The sequence below is a fragment of the Corapipo altera genome, unplaced genomic scaffold, assembly GCF_003945725.1.
Source record: "Corapipo altera isolate COAL_440 unplaced genomic scaffold, ASM394572v1 142, whole genome shotgun sequence".
NCBI classification, from domain to species: Eukaryota; Metazoa; Chordata; class Aves; order Passeriformes; family Pipridae; genus Corapipo; species Corapipo altera.
Genome location: NW_020884966.1, coordinates 1,073,268 through 1,095,356, shown reverse-complemented (window position 1 = coordinate 1,095,356; position 22,089 = coordinate 1,073,268). Strand labels below are relative to the sequence as shown.

General features: G+C 44.8%; 1 protein-coding gene across 3 annotated transcripts in view; it reads right to left on the bottom strand.

The window, feature by feature from the left end:
* TLK2 (tousled like kinase 2) overlaps positions 1-22,089 on the bottom strand; it is a 42,544-nt gene that overhangs the window by 6,698 nt on the left and 13,757 nt on the right. For 2 of the 3 annotated variants that reach the window (XM_027664828.1, XM_027664830.1), the window contains 13 exons: positions 21,551-21,646; positions 18,677-18,844; positions 18,043-18,138; positions 15,096-15,188; positions 13,795-13,905; positions 12,272-12,408; positions 10,439-10,591; positions 6,508-6,574; positions 4,582-4,679; positions 4,191-4,272; positions 2,409-2,500; positions 892-981; positions 262-431 (listed from right to left, as the gene is read on the bottom strand). In XM_027664828.1, the coding sequence (XP_027520629.1) occupies positions 262-431; positions 892-981; positions 2,409-2,500; positions 4,191-4,272; positions 4,582-4,679; positions 6,508-6,574; positions 10,439-10,591; positions 12,272-12,408; positions 13,795-13,905; positions 15,096-15,188; positions 18,043-18,138; positions 18,677-18,844; positions 21,551-21,646 (1,453 nt within the window). The remainder of the gene's footprint in view (positions 1-261; positions 432-891; positions 982-2,408; positions 2,501-4,190; positions 4,273-4,581; positions 4,680-6,507; positions 6,575-10,438; positions 10,592-12,271; positions 12,409-13,794; positions 13,906-15,095; positions 15,189-18,042; positions 18,139-18,676; positions 18,845-21,550; positions 21,647-22,089) is intronic. The other variant, XM_027664831.1, reaches the window with a different exon arrangement.

Here is a 22,089-nt window from a genome sequence, read left to right as displayed (position 1 = left end):
CACTCGGTGGTTCAAGGGCTCGTTCTGAACAAGGAACCTCCTTTTTCTGGACTGTTACACTTCCTTGTTTTATGTTGCAATTCTGGGAGACAATACCCTTTCCACAGCATGTCCTATGCATTTGGGGTTTTTTTTCTTATTGCAAGCTAGTTTTCCCAGACAGCCCTGTCTCCATTTGCTGTCTGACCAAAGGAAGCTCCCCCACGTTACCTGCAACCCATTACCTTTAGTTACATCCTTAGGCACCTCAGCACAGCATACCTGGTTTAAGGTCATAGTGTATGATGGGAGGTTTGATTTCATTTAAGTATTTTAAAGCATTCACAATCTGCATGATAATGGATCGTGCCTCTTTCTCTGACATGAGCTTGTGCTGCTTCAGGTAGAAGTCCAGATCATTCCCCTCACAGTATTCTAACACTGTACAAAACCTGCAAGCAAAACAATTACAGTTGTAATTAAGGCACCTGAGAGGAACCAGAACACTTTGTTATTGCTTGTCTGTAAGTCACCAATTTGGTCAATATATTAAATTAAGAGTCTGTCAGCCTATTAATTCTTTTCTAAAAATAAGCTCCCAGGAGCACAGGCCTCGATGCTCAACAGTACAAAGGTCAGAGATCCCCCATTAAAGACCCAGAAGCTAAAAGCTGTATGAGCTGGGGTGTTTGCCCAGGCCAAAGAATAGGATTTACCAGTAAAGCACCACATCTGACATAACACAACACGCTGGTTTGGGAGCTGGAGTCTCTAGAAAACCAGTGTATGTTGAAAGTACACCTCAGATATCTCTAACATTGGTGGGGACATTCTCTGGAGCTTTCTGGGAAGCTTTAAATACTCTGTCTGTAGTGAAGAGGCCAAAGCAAGGGAAAGGACAACACAACTCACGAGTCAGTATCCAGCGAGAAGTAGTCGTAGAGTTTAACTATTCGAGGGTGATCCAGTTCTTTGTGAATTCTGTACTCCCTACACGCATGTCTGAAAGCAGCAAAGTCTGAGCATTAGTCATACAAGTGACTTAATTCTTAGTTCTGCAGATAGTGAACCCAGACACACCACCCAGCATCAGCTTCAGTGGAACTCCTCGTGCTCCTCAGCCTCAGAAAAGGCAAGGGAAGGAGGAGCTGCACGGAACAGCTCTTGGGAACCACAGAACCCCAGTGCAGCTCCAGGGCTGGCAGAATGCTACAAAATAACTCATCTTGATTAACGGGACTGCTTGCCAAAATAGAATAATCTCATAAATCCTTAAGGGATCCAAGATGGCCGAATGCAAAAATCAGCAAGTTCTAGAAAAATTCCATGATGTTCAACAGCCCAACTTCCAGGCTTCAAATTCAGCTTAGTTTGTCACCAGTGACTTGTTAGGGATTTAAGATCACAGCTTTATCTGGGAAGCTCTAAGGAGAAGGCTTGGCTGCCACTCTGGAGAGCTTATCTCACCCATGGCATTAGGGAGCAAGAACTACCAACAGCAAAAGCCTTCCAGTAAAGAATTTCTTCCTAATATCCCATCTAAACCTTCTCCCCTCCAGTGGGAAGCCATTCCCCCTTGTCCTTTACTCCAGGCCCTGTAAATAATCTCTCTCCATCTTTCTTGTAACCCTTTCAGGCATTGGAAGGCCACAGTAAGGTCACTCTGGAGCCTTCTCTGCAGGCTGAACAGTCCCAACTCTCTCAGTCTTTCCTCCCAGCAGAGCTGCTCTATCCCTCAAACCATCGCTCCAACAGCTCCATGTCCTTCCTGTGCTGGGACCCCAGGGCTGGAGGCAGCTCTGCAGGTGGGGTCTCACCTGAGAGAGGCAGAGGGCCAGAATCCTCTCCTTGATTTGCTGCCCACACTGTTTTGGTTGCCCAGAGAAGCTGTGGCTGCCCCTGGATCCCTGGAAGTGTCCAAGGCCAGGTTGGATGGGGCTTGGAGCAACCTGGGCTAGTGGGAGGTGTCCCTGCCCATGGCAGGGGGTGGAATCAGATGGTCTTTAAGGTCCCTGCCAACCCTAATCATTCCATGATTCTGCATCCTCACCATCTGTGAAAGGATCCATCATTCTGGGAAGCAAAGGGAAGGGGGAGGCTTTCAGGGAGAACCATGGAGGTGTGTACCTGGAAGATGGGCAGGAACAACTGTGTCCCACAAAACAGCTTCAACATTTCAGAGAGGAGAAGCCACTTTAACACTTCCCTCACAGAGCACTGGTGCTTTGAAACCTGGTGCCAGAGGGCTGATACAAAACTCTGTGTGTGTTTGTGTGCACATTTAAAACATTTTTATCTGACCATAACTTTTGCAAGCAGCTACTGGGCTTTTGAAATGTGGCAAACACAGGAAAAAATTGGCAGACACTGGATAACCAAATGCAGGAGGAGTTTGGAACCATGGCTGGCTGCTTTACAGACCCACTTACTTGTGATAGTTTTCTTTCTTCTCATCTCTCCAGTTTTTATTTAACTGGTGTATTTTCACAGCTACGTATCTCTGTTCTGTTAAATCAAATGCCTGCAGAGAGAAGAGCTGAGAATCAGTGGGAATCCCAGCTTCAAGTTAACACTGCAAAAGCAGACAAGCTCTAACAACCCAATATCACCACCCAGGAAATCAGCATTACGACATAGTGAGGGAAAAACAAACCCACATTTTGAGGTAATTAGTTTCACTAATGAAACCAAGCAACTCTGAAAACAATTGAATATTCTGGGCTTTGATCTGACCTTCCCCATGGAATCTAACTCATGCTGCATTTACTCTGACATTTTACCACCAGAGCTACAAAGGGACCAGAAAGGCCAAATTAGCAAAATATAGACAGTTATTATATTGGGAAAGACCCTGCCATTATCCCCCCAAGTCCCCAACTCATTTTCTACACATGGTTAAAGAAAAAAACCCAAACCCAAAATACAGAGGATTTTTCAACACTTTGTTTCACACTGGTAGCTCAGCTCTCCAACTTGGAGCATAATGTTTCAGCATATTTAGAAGCTGGAGAATTTAATGACAGAACTGTGTGATTTTGTGCTGCATTTTCCCCTCCACTTTTTTTACTATTTAAACAGTCCTTAAAGAATGGGCCTCTGGAATTGTGCTCTTGGAAAAATGTAGAAATCTTTTACCCTGTCTGAGAGCAGCAACAGCTAATAATTCACAGGACAGGGCAAAATGCTATTGTAAGCAAACAAGGATACTCTGTGTTCATCTCAAAAGTTGACTACTTAATTCCTAATGCTTAATGGATTGGCCAAGACCCTGGAGAGGAAGGGCCAAGCATGTCTTTGTTTTAATAACAGAGTTACAACTCTTAAGAGCAGTCAGGTATGAAGCATTCATACCCTCCTGCTTTCATCCATGGTGCCAAAACTTTCTGCTTAGTCAGCAAAGCCTCCAAAGAACAGCTCAGAGAACTCACACTCAGCTCACACTCTCTTCTTCCCCCCCTGAGCAGTCTGGTACCCTTAGTTTAAGTACCTATTGCTGCCCTGCATCAAAATAATAAAGCACTGTGAAGTTTCCAATATTTGCATTGGCATAATTATTTTCATCCCAGCCAAATTCAACATGAATTCAAGACTACTGAGAGCAGATGGGGAGTACTGAGGACTGGAATGGCTCTAAGCACAACAGTCAAAGAGCAAGCACTTAAAGTATCACAGGTCTTGGCTGTCAGGAGTGCTGACACACAAGGAATCCTCAGTTCTAAGGAAGTCCCAAAACTACACACACACACACCCCCCCAGTCTGCTACTTCAGAGTGTAAAATGAAGGCACAAGAAACAAAGCCTTCTACCCCCAGGAAATGCAGGCTTTGCTCTTATTACTGCAGCTATTTTCTCTTCTTTGCAGAGATGTTCAGACTTGCTGTGCCATCTCAGGAAGGCTGAGCCACTGCAGCTGTTTGTGTGCAGCACCTGGAGAAACGAGTGCTTTGCTTCTGTGTCCTGACAAAACTTGAAGACTTGGTGCCACATTTTCTTGACACGTTTGCAGGAAATTTGGCCTTCTGAGGACAAGGGCAGCACCCGAAAATCTCAACTCTGCTGCCTAATGCAAGCCAGATGCACCAGGAGCTTTGTCCTCCCTTCTTCCCGCCACAACCACGCACAGAATTGAGAAAACAAGTGGAGAAATTCTGCTTCCTACAGTATTTCCCTGCACATTCAGATTCCCCCCCAGACTGCCATTTCAAATTTACCTTATATACTTCACTGAAGCCACCTCTACCCAGAAGATGTAGCAACAAATATCTATCATTTAGCGTTGGATGATCTTTAAATCTGGTGAGAAAGACATGGTTTGAGAACACTGACAGAGATAAATCACAGCTACTGCACAGCTGAGAAAAAACATTCTTACTCTCAGACAGAAAACTATTAATGACTGACAGATTTGATACTATTTTATCACTCTGCACTGATAAAAGACTATATAATGGTACCTTGATGTACTTGGAAGCCTTCAAGTTATATCCCTGTGCCACCCCCCAGCCAAGTGACTGTTGAGTTGTAACATCAAATTAAAAAAGACTGTCAAGAGAACAAATAAAAATTGCTTGAAGTTCTTATCCCTGAATCCCATGTGCTTACTGTGAATTATCTTCATTGTGTATCCTTTTCAATTCCCTGATGTGTAGATTCCTAACCCTCTCTAGCCGCTCCAGCTCCGCCTGGATCTCTGCTTCTTCCTGCTCAAGGGAAAACCAAAAGGAAAACACGACACTGGGTGAGATACTGCAGGTAGCACTTGGAAACACAAATGTAATTCCACTTCCCAAGAGGTTACTGGCAAAAAAACTTGTCTGGGAGATCAGAGGGATGGTCAGAGTCAATTAAGAGTCAGGTGGAAGGTGACGGGAGTGAAAACTGACTGGGCAGTTCTGTTCACACCTACACAGACAGGAGCTCACATCTCTTTACACCTCCTTATTTTTCACATTTTAACATTTTCTGTAATTAAGAAGCCTTGTTCTCTGATCCTGCTCCTTCCCTAAGCACTGTGCAGCTGTTTCTGTAGGAATTTCAATTCTGTTGGGACAAGAGAAAGACGACAACACTCAGAAGTAAGGGCAGGGATGTCATGATGCCACGTGGGGATGGGGCAGTACCCAGACAGAATGGGAAATGTGAGAGAACAACATTGTGTCCTATTAGTAGTGGCAGTGCCAGAACAGGTCAGAACGTTCCTCAGTGCCATGGGGAAGTTCTGACAACTGTTTATCCAGTGGGAAGTTCAGGTGCCCTCAAACACGACACGAGAATTCCCATCCCTGTGCTCAGGGCTGCAAACCCCAAGGAAAACGTGTCCCTTGAGCAGAATGGTTTGTGTGTGTGACTCAAGGGACATTGTTACCCACTGGTCTTGTGACTCTGCTCCTTCCCTTTCCAACTGGTTCTATTTTTAGACATAAAGAATGAGCCAGTTTCCAAAAGTGGAGAAGGATAAGCTCAGCTTCAGACAATGCCACGATCCCAGCACATTGCTTCATTTGCCATTAAGGTCCATTTCCCAATGGATTCCTCCATTCCAGGGTGGCAGTGCCACATGCCAGCAGAGATGGACCTGCAGTTAATCCCCTGGAGCCATGTGGAAGCTGTGGAGCCCTGCCCAGATCCCTTCTCTTTGTTCACAGGTCAATAAAGCACAATGGGCACAGTGCCAGCAGATTCCATGTGTGCAATAACTTTCCCTTCCACTGAAAATACCAAGGAGCACAGAGGCATTAATGAGGCTTTGAATGCAACCTGTGTGTCAAGGTTACAGGAAAAAAAAATAAATGTAGAGCTCAGGCACCACCTGAGAAAAGAAGGGGCACATTTGTCCACTTCCTCTTTGTTTCATTTGGAAAAGAAAACTCCTTGGCCTTAGCAGAGATCACACCTAACCAGGAAATGGCAGAAGACATCTATCTTTTTTCCTTCAGAATTTCATCTGTTGCAGTGTCCCAGAAAACTTATTTATAGGTCACTGCAATCACTTTCAAGGTAACCAACAGCTTATCTAAATATAACCTCAGCTGCAGGTACAGTTCCTACTGAAGCCAAGGTATTTGAGAACAAATGGGCATTGCAGCTGCCTAAACAGGACTGGTTTGCAACAGCCCAGGAGATTTTATTGGACTGATAATGCTGGTCACTCAATATTGCAAAGAACTGGAAAAGCTGCATTTTGTTGTTGTGTTCTCCTGATTTTCTTCCCTTGGTCCATTCCTTCCTGTTCCCCCAGGCTGGACACGTTCAGAGCCCAGCCCCAGGCAGGTCACAGTGACAGATGTATCAAAAGAGTGGAACTCTCTGCATGAAATCCTAACTGTAAGGACACAGAAATCTGTTTATTGAAGCAAAGAACATCTTTCCTGAATACCACTGCCCTGGAAAAAAATTATTACAAAATCCTGGCTGTCCCTTTCATGCAACAAAAACATCTCATCAAACAAAGAGTGGTGACCTCTACAGAGAAATGCTCTTGTTCACAGAACACTGCATCAAAAAGCCTTTGCTGCAGTCAGTTCTTACCTTTTTAAGATGACCTAGTCTGAGTTTGAAGATTTCTTCCTGTTCATGATACTCTGCTAATGTTAACCTGCACAAAGAAGAAAGATCCAACACATTAGGGTTCAACAAAATGAACACACATCACCAGTGGGACTGACAAATACCCAGAGCACATCAACAGCCAGCACAAAATTTTTTAGATAAACTCTGCAATCCATATTTTTTAATACTCAATCTAAAGGAGAACTAAAGCTTAAAATCTCAACACATTAATTTCAAATCCAAGTCCCCAGCACCACCTGTCTAGGCTAGGGACTGACTTTTAACAAAGATGGCTAAACCAGAATTTAAATATGGCACACTGAAGCACAAGTATTCCACAGCCTATTTTTCCACGTACAGTTTCATTTACTGACTCATTTTTCAAAGTTTCCTTTGTAATAAAAGCTGGATAATTCAATCCAGCTACTCCCTCTGGGACCAGCAGCACACCTGGCCACAGAGCCACTGCAAATAGAGCAATGACCTGGGATTCAGAGCTTTTTCCTGTTGCAGGTCCTGCCAGGTGGCTTCCAGGGAAATCCTGGGAAATTTACTCTATCTTGGACCTCACATGTAGTTGGGAGAAGCAATGGGATAAGGGGAATAATCCCCATTTATGGATAGTAAATGATGTGCGAAATTTCCACCCCAGGTGGTTGGTCAAGAAAGTTTTATGCTTTTGATATCTTTTATACAAAGGGCTTGGAGCAACCTGGGCTGGTGGAAGGTGTCCCTGCCCATGGCAGGGGTGGGACTGGATGAGCTTTAAGGTCCCTTCCAGCCCAATCCATTCCATGATTCTATTCTATAGCCCATGTAGGACAGAGGCAAAGCTCAGCCTTACACTGAAACAGTGACAGACCCCATCACTTGTGAAGTTCAGTGACATGCTGAGCTCTCCAAGGTTAGAAAGTGAATCAGTACATTAATTGTCTCATTACTACCAATAAGGAGTTTGGTAAAAGCATCACATGTGAACACAGGGCTATGAAGCCCATATCAACTGCATCTATTTATTCTGTAAACAAAATCTGCGTGTGACAGTGTATAAATATCTTTTTTTGAACCTAAACTGAGTTCAAAGGATATCCCAGGAGGATTCCTGCAATAGCAGTTGTGCTCTGCACAGTACTTCACACAAAGCTCCACGAGGTCTCCACAGCATCAATGCCACAACTAATTTCAAGAGGGGACCAAGTTCTTCCTCTGTGCAGGCTGGGGGACCTTGAGAGGAGGGAATATTCAGCTGATCAAGCATCTTGAAATGCCCCAGCTCCCCTCCTCTGTTGATGATGCAGAGGGTCCACATAGTTGAAACCATGTGGAAAGCATCGTTAGCTGATAAATTTAATGCAAAACTCACGAGCCAAGTTCCCTCTGAAGGAATCTCAACCATAAAGAGCTGCTTATTACAAATTAAAGATATGTATAAAACACAGCCAGTACCATAAATGTTCACATGTTGCCCCATTTCTTATAGAAGTGTGCTGAGGGCCAAGGAGTTGGATTTGATGATTCTTGTGGGTCCCTTCCAACTGGGGATATTCTGTGATTCTAATTCACACACCACACCCTCCCCCTGACAGCCTGGATTTTAATCAGATTCAGCCAATCTAAAAGACCATCCCAAAAGTTTAGGTCTTTCTGTGATCCTTTGGTTGCTGTTGCTGTATAAGGGAATAAAAAGACAATTGAATAAACCAGCAACAGGCTTTGCACATAGTCTTGTGCCCAAATGCTAAACAGCACCAGTCTCCTCATTAAGGCAGAAATGTAATTAGTACCACCAGATGTAACGAGCACCACCAGGCCAACACTGCCCAAAATAGCTGCCTGCTACAGCAACCATTTCAAAAATCATGGGGGTCTGAGACAAACTCTGTCCTGTTTCACACAAACATGCTGAAAATACACCACCTCTAGTCCAGCTTTAGGCTGCCCAAGCTGCCCTAATGAATGTCAGACAAGCCCAGCAGATTATTCTTCCTGAATGAAAATCCTTTTCTCATTCACAGCCAGAAACTCATTTTGGGACAGCACATGTTTAAATTTGCATCACAGGACCTTCCTCTCCTTTTTAAGACACAGCAACAGCCACGAACCAAAGAGGAGCCAAAAATCAAAAAGGGATTTGGCTGTCTGCTTCCCATTCAACTTTTAGGAACATTTATATTTAAATTGCCCAAAAGTCAGCCTCTGTGTAAGAGTTACACAGAAAAAGCTTCCCTCCAAAAGTCCGAAAATTTTGTTCCTGATACACAATGGTCCAACAAATGCACTCACAGGGTAACTAATGATTAAGCAAGTAGTCAGTCAGTCCAGTTGCTACAGCTGACTTGCAAAAATGATGTTTTCAGAAGCTACAACACTCCACATGAGCCACATCTATACCCTGGCAAGCAGTTTTTATCAAGCACACCACAAGAAGCTCTTCTAAGCCACAAGTATAAAACCCTAAAATGATAAAACCCCAAAGTGAAGAATGATAAACCAGCAAGAACCAGAGAAAAAGACCTGGTAGCACAAAAGGCTTCCCAGCAGAGTCTGGCAAAGCTGGGTGAGGTCACAACCTCAGCACAGGCAGAAGTTCACTCAGTACCACAGACACCACCATTCCCATCAAGACCTGTCCTGCCACATCTCCAGAATAATCCACACCACAGCTGCACCAGTCTGCTGGGGAAAAACATCCCCACAAACATGGGGAAAGCTCATCCCACCCCTCAGAAGTCAAAGTTTACCATGATGAACAGCAACACTGCAAAACATCCCTGCACTGCCATTCCACTGGCTGCTCCCACCTCAACCCTTGCAATGCAGAAGGACAACCTGGAAGTTTTATTTAGTTCTTTTCAAGCTCACTTGGCCAGAATGAGGGGTAAATTACTCCAATCAAGTTAGTTCTTTGCCCTCTTGGATGCCATCTGGGGGCACTGCCCTGGTTGCTGAGGGCACCCTGAACATCAGGATTCACCCAGTGCCATCTCTGCTGTGACTGCACAAGGCAGTGGGAGCTGTTGCTTCACGTGCCCTTTTAAAGATCCAGGACAAGAATTCAAAGGGCTTCAGGAACTTGGAGTTCAAATCAAGCCCAGGAGATTTAACAGTGCAAAATGAAAAGTGTCACTGAGAGTTATGGTATTGCCCACAGCAAGGAAAGTAAAGGGAACTGATAGAATGGAGGGGTAAGTCTCTGACTAATGTATTTCCAACTCATAAAAACTTCCAAAAAATAATGGTTTAAATTTCTTGTGAGACCCAGCTTTACTCTCTAAGAATATAAAGACTCTTGGAACATCAGTAACTTCAAAAGAGGTAGGGGAAAAAAAGTCTGTGAGAAGAAAGAGTAGCACTTCCACTACCTTTCCACTTCCCCAACTCAGGTATGTGTGAAAGACTGCTCTGGGGACACAGGCCAGTGCTCAGTGCTCTGTCTCTACAGAGAGCATCTGATTTCTTCAGCATCCCAAATTCATTGTTTGAAAATTCAAACTCACAATTCTCCCCAGAAAGTCCATAGAAATCAAGGCTTCTCAAGGTGTATAATTTTGTTTTCCTTACAAAAAGTGCACCACGTGTCCTACCCTGATACCAATTCTGAACTTGCAACACTTAAGTCAGATCCCACTTTCCAAATACTGAAAAAGTTACTGCATTCAAAAGAAATAAAGTTAAGCTCATGTACAAAGTCTGGACTCAGCAGTGATCCTTGTTTTACTCCAATGAAAAACTATTTGGAACTGCAGCCAGATGTTGCTGAGTGCCAGGCTAATTCCACAATACTCATTTGTGCATGGAGCGAAGCCTGGAGGCAAGGGCAAGATTCCATTTCCCAGGAGATATTCCATGCTCTCTAACCAAAGCCTGTGGCTTTGCAGTGCCCCCAAAGAAGGCCCTGGATGGAACCTACGTTTCATTTTCTGCCCCGTTGGTCTTGTTCTTGCGCTGCTTCTGCTCGTTGCTGGCAGGGGGGGTCTGTCCCATGGCTGGGGGCTTCCTCTTTGCCAACATTTTTCGTTGTCTTTCTATTTCTTCCCGCTGGGAATTTATCCTTTCCTGTTGCCTGGAAAGCAGAGAGCAGAAAAAAAAAAACCACAACAACCATGAAGGGTGTGCACTTGGTTGTCTTCAGCATCTGCCCTCACCAGATCGGAGCGAGGAATCCCAAACGGGTCGTACTCGGAGGATTAGAAACGAAATGTTTTTGTACAGAAAAGGGGGGATGTGCCAAATGTGATGAGTCAGATTTTTAAAAGGTATTTTTACATAAAAAGGGGATTCTTTTCCTGGCTCACAGAAACCTTGCAGTGAGTGAAAGGTTTTATTCATGCAGAGGATATCCAAAACCAAGGAGCCGCTACCCTCACGGAAACCCAGGATCCATGGTAAGTCACTAACTTTCCACATACTTTTTCCTAGAAGGCTCTGTTCTAAATCTCAAGATTTTCCTGTTAAGACTGTTCCTGAAGGCTGGTACTGCCTGACAAAGTATCTTTATACTTCAAAGGTACAGTTAAACTACCCTAAGTTCTCTAAAATATAACCAACACCATTCCCAATTTCACTGAGAAACAGCCTCTCCTCCAAGATAAAAAGACTATCTGGAAACATTTTGAAGTGATAAAAGCACTCTTGAAATTCAAGTCTAAATGACTTAAGCATTTACATACTTAATTCCCTTTTAAGAAGACACTGCAGGTAAGTATTCCAAAAGTATTTCCTCCATGTCTTACAGCACAAACTAAGCAAGAATTATAAAGTCCTTAATCTGTGCCTAACAAGAGCTGCACCTCCCTATCAGACTACAGAGAAGAGATGTGATTTTAAAGGATCACACACAGCTCTCTCTAATGCAATTAATTTGCCAAGTCCTACTTAAAGGTCTAGGCCAGGTGGGAATTGACTGGATATTTCCATTAACATCCTGCATAAAAGGGTCTCTGATCTTCATTTCCAGGTTTCTGCAGCCCCTTTGATCACTGTTACCAGAAGGCAGAAAAAGTTAAATAGTATGGATTTTCTCTTTTAAGCTTCTCTACTTTCTACTTTCAAGAAAAAAAAAAAAAAAGGCAAGCTAATTAGCCTTCCCTGACTAATGTATGCAAGTATGCAAATCAAACTGATTGACTCATAATATATGTGAGATTTTGGTCCATCCTAAGCACAGCAGTCACAGAATCAACAAGGTTGGAAAAGACCTCTGAGATCGTCGAGTCCAACCTTTGACCCACAACACCACCTTGGCACCCAGAGCATGGCACTGATGCCACATCCAGTCTCTTCTTAAACACCTCCAGGGATGGTGACTCCACCACCTCCCATTCCAATGCAAATCACTCTCTCTGTAAAGACCTTCTTCCCAATGTCCAACCTAAACCTTCCCTGGTGCAGCTCAAGACTGTGCCCTCTTGTCCTGCTGCTGGTTCCTGGGAGAAAAGACTGACCCTCACCTGGCTACACCCTCCTGTCAGGGAGCTGTAGAGAGTGGGTGCACTGAGGATTCCCAACAGGGCTTTCCAACCCACTCCAACCACTTCATTCCAGTTCAAGCCTCTGGAGCTTTCAGTGGAAACGTATTTCCCCCTTCAGTGTGAAATCGTTCCCCATTATCAGTAGTTCCTGTCTGATCCTTCCACGCATCACTCACACCATTCTCACACTCTGACATGCAAGGCATCAAACACAACTGCTTGCTTTTGACATTTCTGCCTGTGAAGTTAAAGAAGGTCCTGTTTGTCCTCACTTGATGAGGTTCTGGAAGGCGTAGCCGTCTGTCCACTGCTCGGTGAAGGACGCGCCGTGCCGCACCGTGGTGAAGTGCCCCAGCCTCAGCCTGTCCTGCATGCTCTTATCCCTGCAGGCCATCTTCTCCTGCTTGGACTGCAAACAAAACCCAGCACATGTGAAAATACAAGCCATAAATTAGCAGCTAAAGAGCTGTGCCCTGTTTTAAATCACCACCAGTTCTTAGTGCTTTCTATTGTTTCGGTTCTGCTTATCTGAAATGCAGCTGATCATTGAGCAGGTTACTGCTGGTGCTTCACAGAGGTTTGACAAGTATTTGTTCACCTCCTTCCTGGTATTTCAGCCTCACTTTTCCCTCCTGATTATTCCCTGGGCAGCTCACCCATCCTATGATCAGTTGAAATCAGTCTGGCAGCAGGATTAAAGCTGCCCCTTTGTGCCAGTAGCTTAGCTAGACCACAGGTCTGGCTCTAATCAGGCCCTTATTGACTCCATCAGGTGATGGAGAAAGAAAATACACCTTGGATCACTTTAGAGTAAGATACAGTCATCAGCCAGCTCAGTCCTAGACTTGTACCATGCCCAGACGTGACACAACCTCAGTTAGGTCACCAACATGCATAAACACTGGTGGTGGTGTCTGTCACAGAGTGTTTTGGTGGTTTCTGTACAGAGTGTTTCTGGGAAGTGAGAACAAATTTCCAAGGCCTGAGACAAGAACAGTAAAGTTTCAGCGAGACAGGATTAAAGATGAGCCTGGGAAGCTCCCCACTGGAGCACTAAGTACCACTCTGAAAGCCAGGCCTACTTAACACCTTGCCCAGAGTCACAAATCCTCCCAGAGAGGGGAGTCCCAGTCAGCCAAGAACAATCAGCTCTGTGACAAAAGCAACTCAAACAGACTGCACGTACCAGCCAGCACCCCGGTGGTTTGCCCATCCAGTGCCCACAAACAATAGGTGTAATTGGCCAACAGGTGAAAGAGCAATCAAACCCCCCCACTGTTTAGCCATCAGGAAAGCTGGAAACCTTTCAACACTGAGCAGGCTGGACACTGGTAAACAGCAGCCTGGCACTGGCCCCGGTGGCTTTAATGTGTTGTTTTCAGTGTTACACAAAGCAACGATCTCCAGCTTTGCCCCTTGGAAAGAAGGAAAGGTCTAAATCACCTGCCCATGTCCCAGAGCAGGTCTGCAGTCCCACTGCACAAGGGGACACTGCTCTGGCACTGCCAGGGCTGCACAGGGTTGCTTTTAAAGTGCATGAGTCTCCAAATCAAGCAATGCCTGCTGCATTTAGAGCTCTATTTCATTCAAGCAAGAGATCACTGAGACTGTGAAAAATAACCAAATCCCAACATTCTGAACAATTTCAGCCTTTGGATTATGTTCTTATTTGCAGAGAAATAATTCAAGGCAGAATTCCAGTTGTCTTTTATCACTACAGCGAGAGGAGGAGGTTTTTACTGTTCAGATGTTTCCAAGGATGTGAAGTGTGCCTGCAGAGATGTCCCCTGCTCACCTTTTCTATAAGAAGCTTCTTGCTCATCGTTACACATCGATTCAACCGCTCCTTGTACTTCTCCAGCATCTTCTGCTGCTCATCAATCTGCCTCCTCAAATCACAGTTGGCCTAAAAGTGAACAGAGAACAAAGCCTGTGACTTTAAACCACTGAGAAGAGCCAAACTAAGCATCACCTAGGCAGAAGTTTCTCCAGTTAGCTCTAGGGAGCAGATTAAAGTCAGCAAACCAGCAGGATAAGGAAAAAGGAACAGGTTCCTCTTGGCAAAACATCCAAGACAAACTTAAATTTTTAACTCACTCACATCTGAACACCCCTCTAGAACAGGTAAGTTCTATCATCCTGGTTTACAGGTAAGGAACTAAGGTACAACCAGACTAACACAAGGAAAGGGTTTGTTTTTTTAAAATTTTTTAAAACATTTAAGACCTTACCCCAGCTACCAAGTCTCAAAATAGCTTAGTCATTCCTGGACTATCCTTCCTCTTTAGCCACAATACTGGCAGAGGAAAAGGATGGGGGAACTCCCTTTGCACTTTCAGTGAAATTCTTGTTTAAATCACTATCCATGAGCCCCTCTACACAGACTGCTGCCAGCAGCAGCTGCTTTGTAACAGCACACAGCACAATTGGATCTGTAGCCATTTGCATTGAGAAAAACTTCAATTTGACCATGTCCCTTCCAAGCAATTGTCTGGCTTCTGATAAACAGTGAATGGTAATAATAATAATGATGATTTAAAAAAAAATCTACTTCCTGCTTCACAGATTATTTCCTTTCAGATGCTGAGACCAGACACACACACAGAGCCTTCCCTCTCCTCCCTTTAATGTGCTTTCTAATGCTTTTTGACACTTCACAAGAGCTGCCTCTCCAGCTGATGAAAGGCACATCAATTAGAACTTCTCCATTAAGACAAGATCCTTGATTTAAAGGTATTTATCTTTTACTGAAGAAAACCAATGGGTTAAGAGTTTTTACTCTTTTGGTTTGACCAAAAGATGTTCTCCTCCTCTCTCCACACATCACTGACTCTCACGAATGAGCATTTCAGAACACAACTCCCCAGGTACTGAGAGGCTGCTGCACATGCTGCTAAACAAAAGCCACAGTCGCTGCTGGTGGATTCAAGCAGGCCCAAACACAATTATCCTGCACTTGGATTTGTTTTACCTTGCAAGTGTGCTGGTTCTACAGCTGGTGTACAAAATCCTGCTCTGCAGCCTGGCTGGTACAAGCATTCCAGGTAACTTTAAATAGCAGCTTTTTAGAAGAGTTGCCCCACTTTAAATACTTACTCTTAATAAGTCATCTATCCTCCCCTCCTTCTTCTCCAAGTCAGAGTTCTTACTGTTTTCTAGTGCAGATATTTTTTCCATTGTGAGGTCGGACTGTAGGGAAAAATCACCATAAACCACGTTTAAGACAAACAGGGAATGTTTCAGATAGTCAGCACATAACATCCCAGTGGAACCCCCTCTGCTCTGAACAGCTGGGTCTAAGGAGGACTGATCCCCTGCATCCTTGGAGTCAGGGGAAGAATTTTCTCCATTATTCACTTTGGTTTTGCATGGGGGGCTCCTCCAGCACAGGAGGGGCAGTCAGCCAGCACAGAGCTGCTCTGGAGAACACAAACTGGGAACTCTGAACAGGCTACAATATCCTGTGTCCTGCAAATTTTAGCTTTATAATTGAGCTCTGCCCACTCCTTGGTGGTCTCTGTGCAGGAGAGCTTGCATAGGGAAAAGGCTTAAGACAAAACCCACCAAATCTCAGCCCTCAGGTGGAATATCAAGTTTATGAGATCTTTGATGGGCACAGACAACCATCTGCAGACAGAGACAGCACCTGTGGGTTCTAAAGTGGTCTTGACAGAAAACACAAGTCTTCATTTTAAAACATTCCAACAGATGGACAGCAGGAATATTGAGCACAAGCTTTTGTTTCTGACAAATTGCTGTATTAGTGCCCACTGGGGACAGGAGCTTTACAGTTCTCGAGTGAAACCTATTTGGAAAGTTTTATGGGGTGCAGCACATCTCAAATACCTTCACCAGTAAAATGAGACTTCAACCCAGCAACAGAAGGCATACACTATATTCTTTTAGTGTTCCAAACTCAGCACTCTGATGAAAGGGTAGGGAAGGAAAGGGGAAGGAGTTGGTATGTACATGAACACAGCATCTAAAATAGCCAAGTGAACACAGAGGAAACTCTCTCCCTGACTGCCCACACACATTTCACACTTATGGCTAGCAGGCACCTATCCTGGCTCTGAGAAGAGTTAGCAGAGACTTAACCTGTGGAATTGTTACATAACTGTTCTCCAAATTCCAGGCTTGCCTGGAAGCTCACACCATGGAGCAAGAGACAAACTTGGCTGCCTGTTGCCTCTCTACACATGCCCAGTAGGGGAAAGCTCAAACAGAACACCTGCCAGCACTGCACATCGAGCAAGATGGGCCCAAATCCCAAAAGACAATGTCAGAGGAGGCCTGGGAAGGTCCCCTCACCTCTGCCCTAACTTGGTTTATGCTTCCTGCCTGCAGGAGGCACGTGTGACAGAAGCTTTTGTCACCGAGGGCAGCAGGCAGGGGGGGTGTGGAGAACCTGGGCTGCAGCTGGAGGCCAAGGACAAGAAAGGTTTTTTAATAGCTGTTATTTCATTCTGCCAAGGGCACAGATATGCTTGCCCTGGGTCAGATGAAGGCTCTTTGAGCATCCACACTCTTCTATGTGACTCCATCCCAACCCACACAGCCTCAGAGCACCTGGGCCCAACACTGAGGGAATCACACCCTGCTCCTGTCACTGCCACCAGTGATTCAAGCTGGGAATCACTGAAGATTATCTTTTTTTTTCCCCCTCTCAAAATTCTTTCAACTCCAAACAGGTTTGGAAGGGAAAACCCACGAATGTGTACATGTCCTCATCATGCAGCCAAGCATCCTCCTGGATTCTTTCCCATAAGTGTATCCTACATCCAGACCTCTGGAGAATATAATGAAGTTGGACAGCTGCAAAAAGCTTGTTCAGAAAATGTCTTGCAAAGAAGATGGACCTTGTGGGCATGTTAAGTAGAGGAGAGAATAAAAACATCTATTTGAATAAAATAGATGTTAATAGAATAAAACCCACTATTTGAAGCATAGGTGTTGGGACAGCAAAGATTGAAAGGTTTCTCTGGCAGGTTCCTGAGTTATGGCATTGTTCTCACACAAGAATTCCCCATGGAAAACAGCAGCAAACATGGATCTTCCCAGACCAGCATTTTAACAACACAGACAACAAACGTGACCCTAGTGACACAACAGAGCTCAGGCCTGAGCAAGTGAGTACTCCCAGAGGTGGAACTGCTGTCCTTGGTGCACAAAGAACTTGTACCACCTGCTGGGGGAATGGAGACCAGACCTTCCCCAGAAACCAAATCATCTCTGACACAGACCAGTGTGAGGAAATGATTGCTGAAAAATTGCTCAAGGGAAGGGTCAGACACAGAGAGATCAGAGATGAAAATCCAAAGAAGATTAAAAGCAGGCCTGGAGAAGAAATAAGCCAGGTGCATCACAGATAAAGCTGAACATCCTGGTAAGCAACAGAAGAAGATGACACAGATAAAAGAATCTTAATGTAAAAGGCACCAAAAAGACACCAGTACAGTCAGAAGAGCTACTCCTCTTCCTGACTCCAGGTCAGTGAAGTTGCTGGGAAGCACTGTCAGGAACACATCATGTTCCACCTTGACAGGACAAACTATTCCAGGGGTGAACTCTGCATAGGCCAAAGATCTTCCAGCCAGACTGTGGCTATTTGTACTGTAAGCCATGCAGATGCACCCAGGACCCTGAACAGAGGCATTCCCAACCACCACTCAGGTCTCCTTCACACCTTCACTTCCAGAGAGAACATTGAGGATAGCGCAGAGCTGACACAGACAGGGCTGAGATGCTCCTCTCCCAAGCACAGTCACACACGGCCCAAGAACTGCCCACAGCACTGACACAGAAAAGCCTCAGCAGTAGATTGGACAAACTCCAGCAGCAGCAACTGAAAACATCCTTTACAAGATGAGGAACAAAGTTCAGAGTGATTTACTTCACTCAGTAGGTACAGACTGAGTTGGGAATACTGGCTCTTCCACTGGAAACATCATGTCCACTACCAGTGGCACCCTCTGGCACGGCAGACAAACTGCATCAAGCTTCAACCTCACACCCAAGAGCTGTATCATCTAGTGAGCTATACCTGTGACTGTTTGTGCTGGATGGAAATCTGTTTTTGGGAAGTGCAGGAATGCTCAGTGTTCCCTGATCCGGTAGAAGATGGGCTGCCTTGCTGGGCCTGTAAAAGAAAGTTGTGTATTGTTATATGTCCCTCAGCACGACCACCAGTGCCCGTGCACACACACAGGGCTGCAGCCTGGCCTGCACCACACTCTCATGTTCAGGTTTAAGAAGGCTCTAGAGATTCAGTTCAGTAAAAGAAGAGTGTCAGTTTGCTTCAAGAAGCCTGGCCCAACCTGCTGAAGACAAAGCTTTTAAAAGCCTGATATAATTCATGTCAGCTGAGATTAAGCGAGGCCAAACCAAACATTTCTCACAGCAAGACTACACTTCATTCTTTTGCTTTTGTGCATCTATCAGATTAACCTCTCAGATGGTATCATTCTGATCTAAGATTTTTTGAGTTGTTAACTGGAAACTCACACTTCTATTAAACGAGCAGAGCCTGGCACCTACAACCCTTCACAAGGAAGACGAACTTACCAGAAGACGACAGACTGGGTCAGCAAAACCCAGGCTGCAGAAAAGCTTTCAACTCCCCATCCCTCAACTAGACATCCCTTTAAGGAACTCCAAATCTCTTGGGAGCTGCTCACCGAGACAAAAGTAAAGTAGAGGCCACCTCCCCTCTGTGCCAGCTGCTCATTCTCAAGCCGCTGCTTCGCCAGCATCACCGACATCAGCGTGGGCAGCGCTGAGTGCTCCTCCTGCGGCTCCTTGGCTGCGCTGCCGTCTGCCCCGTACAGCGGCTGCTCCACCCGCCGCTGCAACACAGGCACAAAACACACAGTCAACCACTTTTGGGGCTTTGGGGGGGGGGGGGGGTGGTGTTTTTAAATTGAAAAAGAAAAAAAAGCAGTTCCTTCTGAGTCTCGCCAAAAACTGTTGTCGGCGAAGCAGCAGCTCAGGAATGAGCAGGCGGCGTGGTGAGGATCTGATAACTCCAATCCTGCAGGGATTGCTCCAAGGGCAGACAGCAAAGGGGAATGGAGTGAACAATTAAAAAAACCCCACCAACCTAACCAATGAACACACAGGACAGAATTCCCTGTCGCTGAACAAAACCCCCTTCCTTCGCAAATACCTGTTTCAGAGCCGACAGGTTGAGGATCCAAAAATCTACACTGAGGTTTTTGGTCAATGCATTCACAATTATACTACTTGATGTTCTTAAAGGTTCACTTTAAAACAGCCAATATCACCATACAGTGTTATTCTGGGGAAGTAAACTGGGTCAGAACTGCTAAATGGCAGCAACCTAACCATGTCTAGGACCCAGACATCAGGACAAGCTCACTTCTGTCATTACAGCTGGGGCCCATCTCCTACAAGGTAAACAAGGTACTAACGCATTCCCAAAATCTTTTAAAGATCTGTCACATCTTTGAAGGGTCAGCTCCTTTCTCCTGCAGTAGACTCGTTTTCCAACTGTGATCCAGGAACTGGGTTTAATAAGAACAAGAATCATCTGAGCTACACTGATTACAGCACTCAGCATCTCCCTGCCCTGGCTTTCCAAGCCAGCCCATAGCTGCTAAAACTTGGCAGTCTGGGTAATAATCATCCAAATCCTTCCAAGCCCTAACTCTGGGCCAGGCAAATGCCTCAGGGAAAGTAAACAGTCAGATCAGGCTTCAGTTTTTCTTAATAGCCTAAATTGCAACCTGAAGCATATTTCCTGGCTAACATTACCAGTGTCAAGAGTGTGCTTCCTTCCCCAAAAGAGAGCTCGTGCCTGAGAGTGGCATCACAAGAGCCTCAAGACCTGCAGATCATTGTTCTGATCGAAGGAGGAATGAGGCAATTCAAAGCAGTCAAGAGATATGAAGACAAGAAGTGACGTCCTGAAGCCATTACAATTCCTCTGCAAGTTCTGATGGCAGAAAATTTCCAGTGCAGTCCAGATTAACTCGGGTTTGGAAGAGCTTTGTCTCATGTGGAAGACATTTCAACACTGTTGCCTTCCTAGACCACACTGATACCTGCAGTGGGTAAGATACTCAACCTTCTCCAACTTTCACTCATCCCCATTTTTTGGGCCTCAGCTTGAATCACTGACATTCAGTTTGGAAGAAAAGGACAGATCTTGCAAGGGCCCAGAATAGTTTGTTATGAATAAGCAAACACCACAGGTTTAGCTGCAAGAGTAAAGAACAGAAGAAACACAAAGAGCACCTGTGTAAGGAGGAACACAAACTGGCCTCTCTGAAACTAACTCTAACATCAATATTCACCAGAAATACTCCATTCAAACTTTTACCTAAACACATACAAACGCAGAAGAAAACCAAAGGAAGAATCCACTTTTCCCACTACAAACACCTGTGGGGTATCTCATCTGCTGGAATAAAGAATTGTCTCTAGTCCCTCACACATCTGCAACATTCAGAGATGCTATTTCTTTCACTACCCTCTCTTTGAAGAGATGTATTAGTGAATTAATACAAGATAGGAGGAAGGGCTATTCAATTGACAAGCTGTATTTTAATTTTTAGAAACATTAAGAAGGATCTAGAAGCATGTGTGAAGCTCCCCCCTCAAGCAGCAATGCAAGGCTTCTGAAATCTAACAATCACACATGGAATTCTGAGCAGAGTGTTCAGTGCTGGGGTTTAGTTCAGTACATTCAGGAACTGTGCAGAGGTCTCTGCAGAATAATGTAATCCCTAAAGACTTTGGGTTTGGGAATTCCAACCTCTCCCACAATGTTCCAGACTTTTGTGACACTCAACAGAAGCTGAACATTTTTAAGAGGGAGCCCAGGCAGTGGTCAAAACTAGAGCTCAGCTCTGAATATTGTTTTGCTAATGAAGCAGATTTCTTTGGCTGCTCTGTGCTAAAATGGCTTAAAAATACTGGTTACTTCTTCACATCCAGATCTTGCAGAAATGCTGTGACAGCAAAATGGAATTATGTAACAAACAATAGCACCAGCTGTGCATGTACACACATTCCTCTGCAAGCTTTGGCTGATGCCCCTTGCAAATCACATGCACATGTAAGAAGTAAAAGACCTTCCCAGTAAAATTATGGTGTGCACCATGTTCAGGATACCCAAAGGGTCCAATCAAGATCAGAATATCCCTGATTAGAGCTGCACAAACACACGACATTCTCCCAACTGGATGGAGAAGTTCATGAGCTACAGTGGAATACAGGATAACTAATAGGTCAATGCCACCTTTTACTAAGGACAGGGACCTCTGTAAGCACACAGCTAATCAAACCAGTCATCCTGCACGCTTTAAGCTCAGGTATCCATGTCACACACAGCTGGAACAGCCACTGTCCCAGGGTCCTAGACACGGCTTCGCTCCCAGAGCCCAGTTTCAGGTTTAAAGCGGAGAACAAGCCAAATCACTCACCACGAGCCACACCTCCCTGCTCAGAGCCTTGTGTTACCTGTGTCTCAAGCAATGCCAGGCCAGCAGCAATGCCAGGCCAGCAGCTGTGTGCCCAGGAACACTCACCGGCAGGGGGTTGGACAGGGAATGCTGAGGTGAGGACCTGGCGACGGGCGGCACGCTCCGACCGGGACTGGTGCCTGGGCCACTTCCCCCAGCAAACTGGGCAGGGAGACACAACAGGATCAGCAGGAATCAGACACCACATTTAACCAAGTTTAACACAGACAGGAGAAATTAAATCTTAAAAATGAAGCCTTATAGGTTTCGCAGACTCATTTTTTTATGAGGAAAACCTTAACATTTCACGCGGTGTTTTCAAAAGTAACAGCAGAAGTTCCTCAGACAAACCCTGGTATTTGCACTGAGTACATTTTCCTTTGTAACACAAAAGAGATATAAACCTGCACGTATAAACCTTGGCTTATATATCCTATTCAAGTAAATCACTGATTTACTAGAATTATTTTATTTACTAGCATTGTTTACTAGAATTGTTTACTAGAATTGTTTACTAGAATAGAGTTATTTACTAGAATAGAATTATTTACTAGAATGTTTACTAGAATAGAATTATTTACTAGAATATTTACTAGAATAGAATT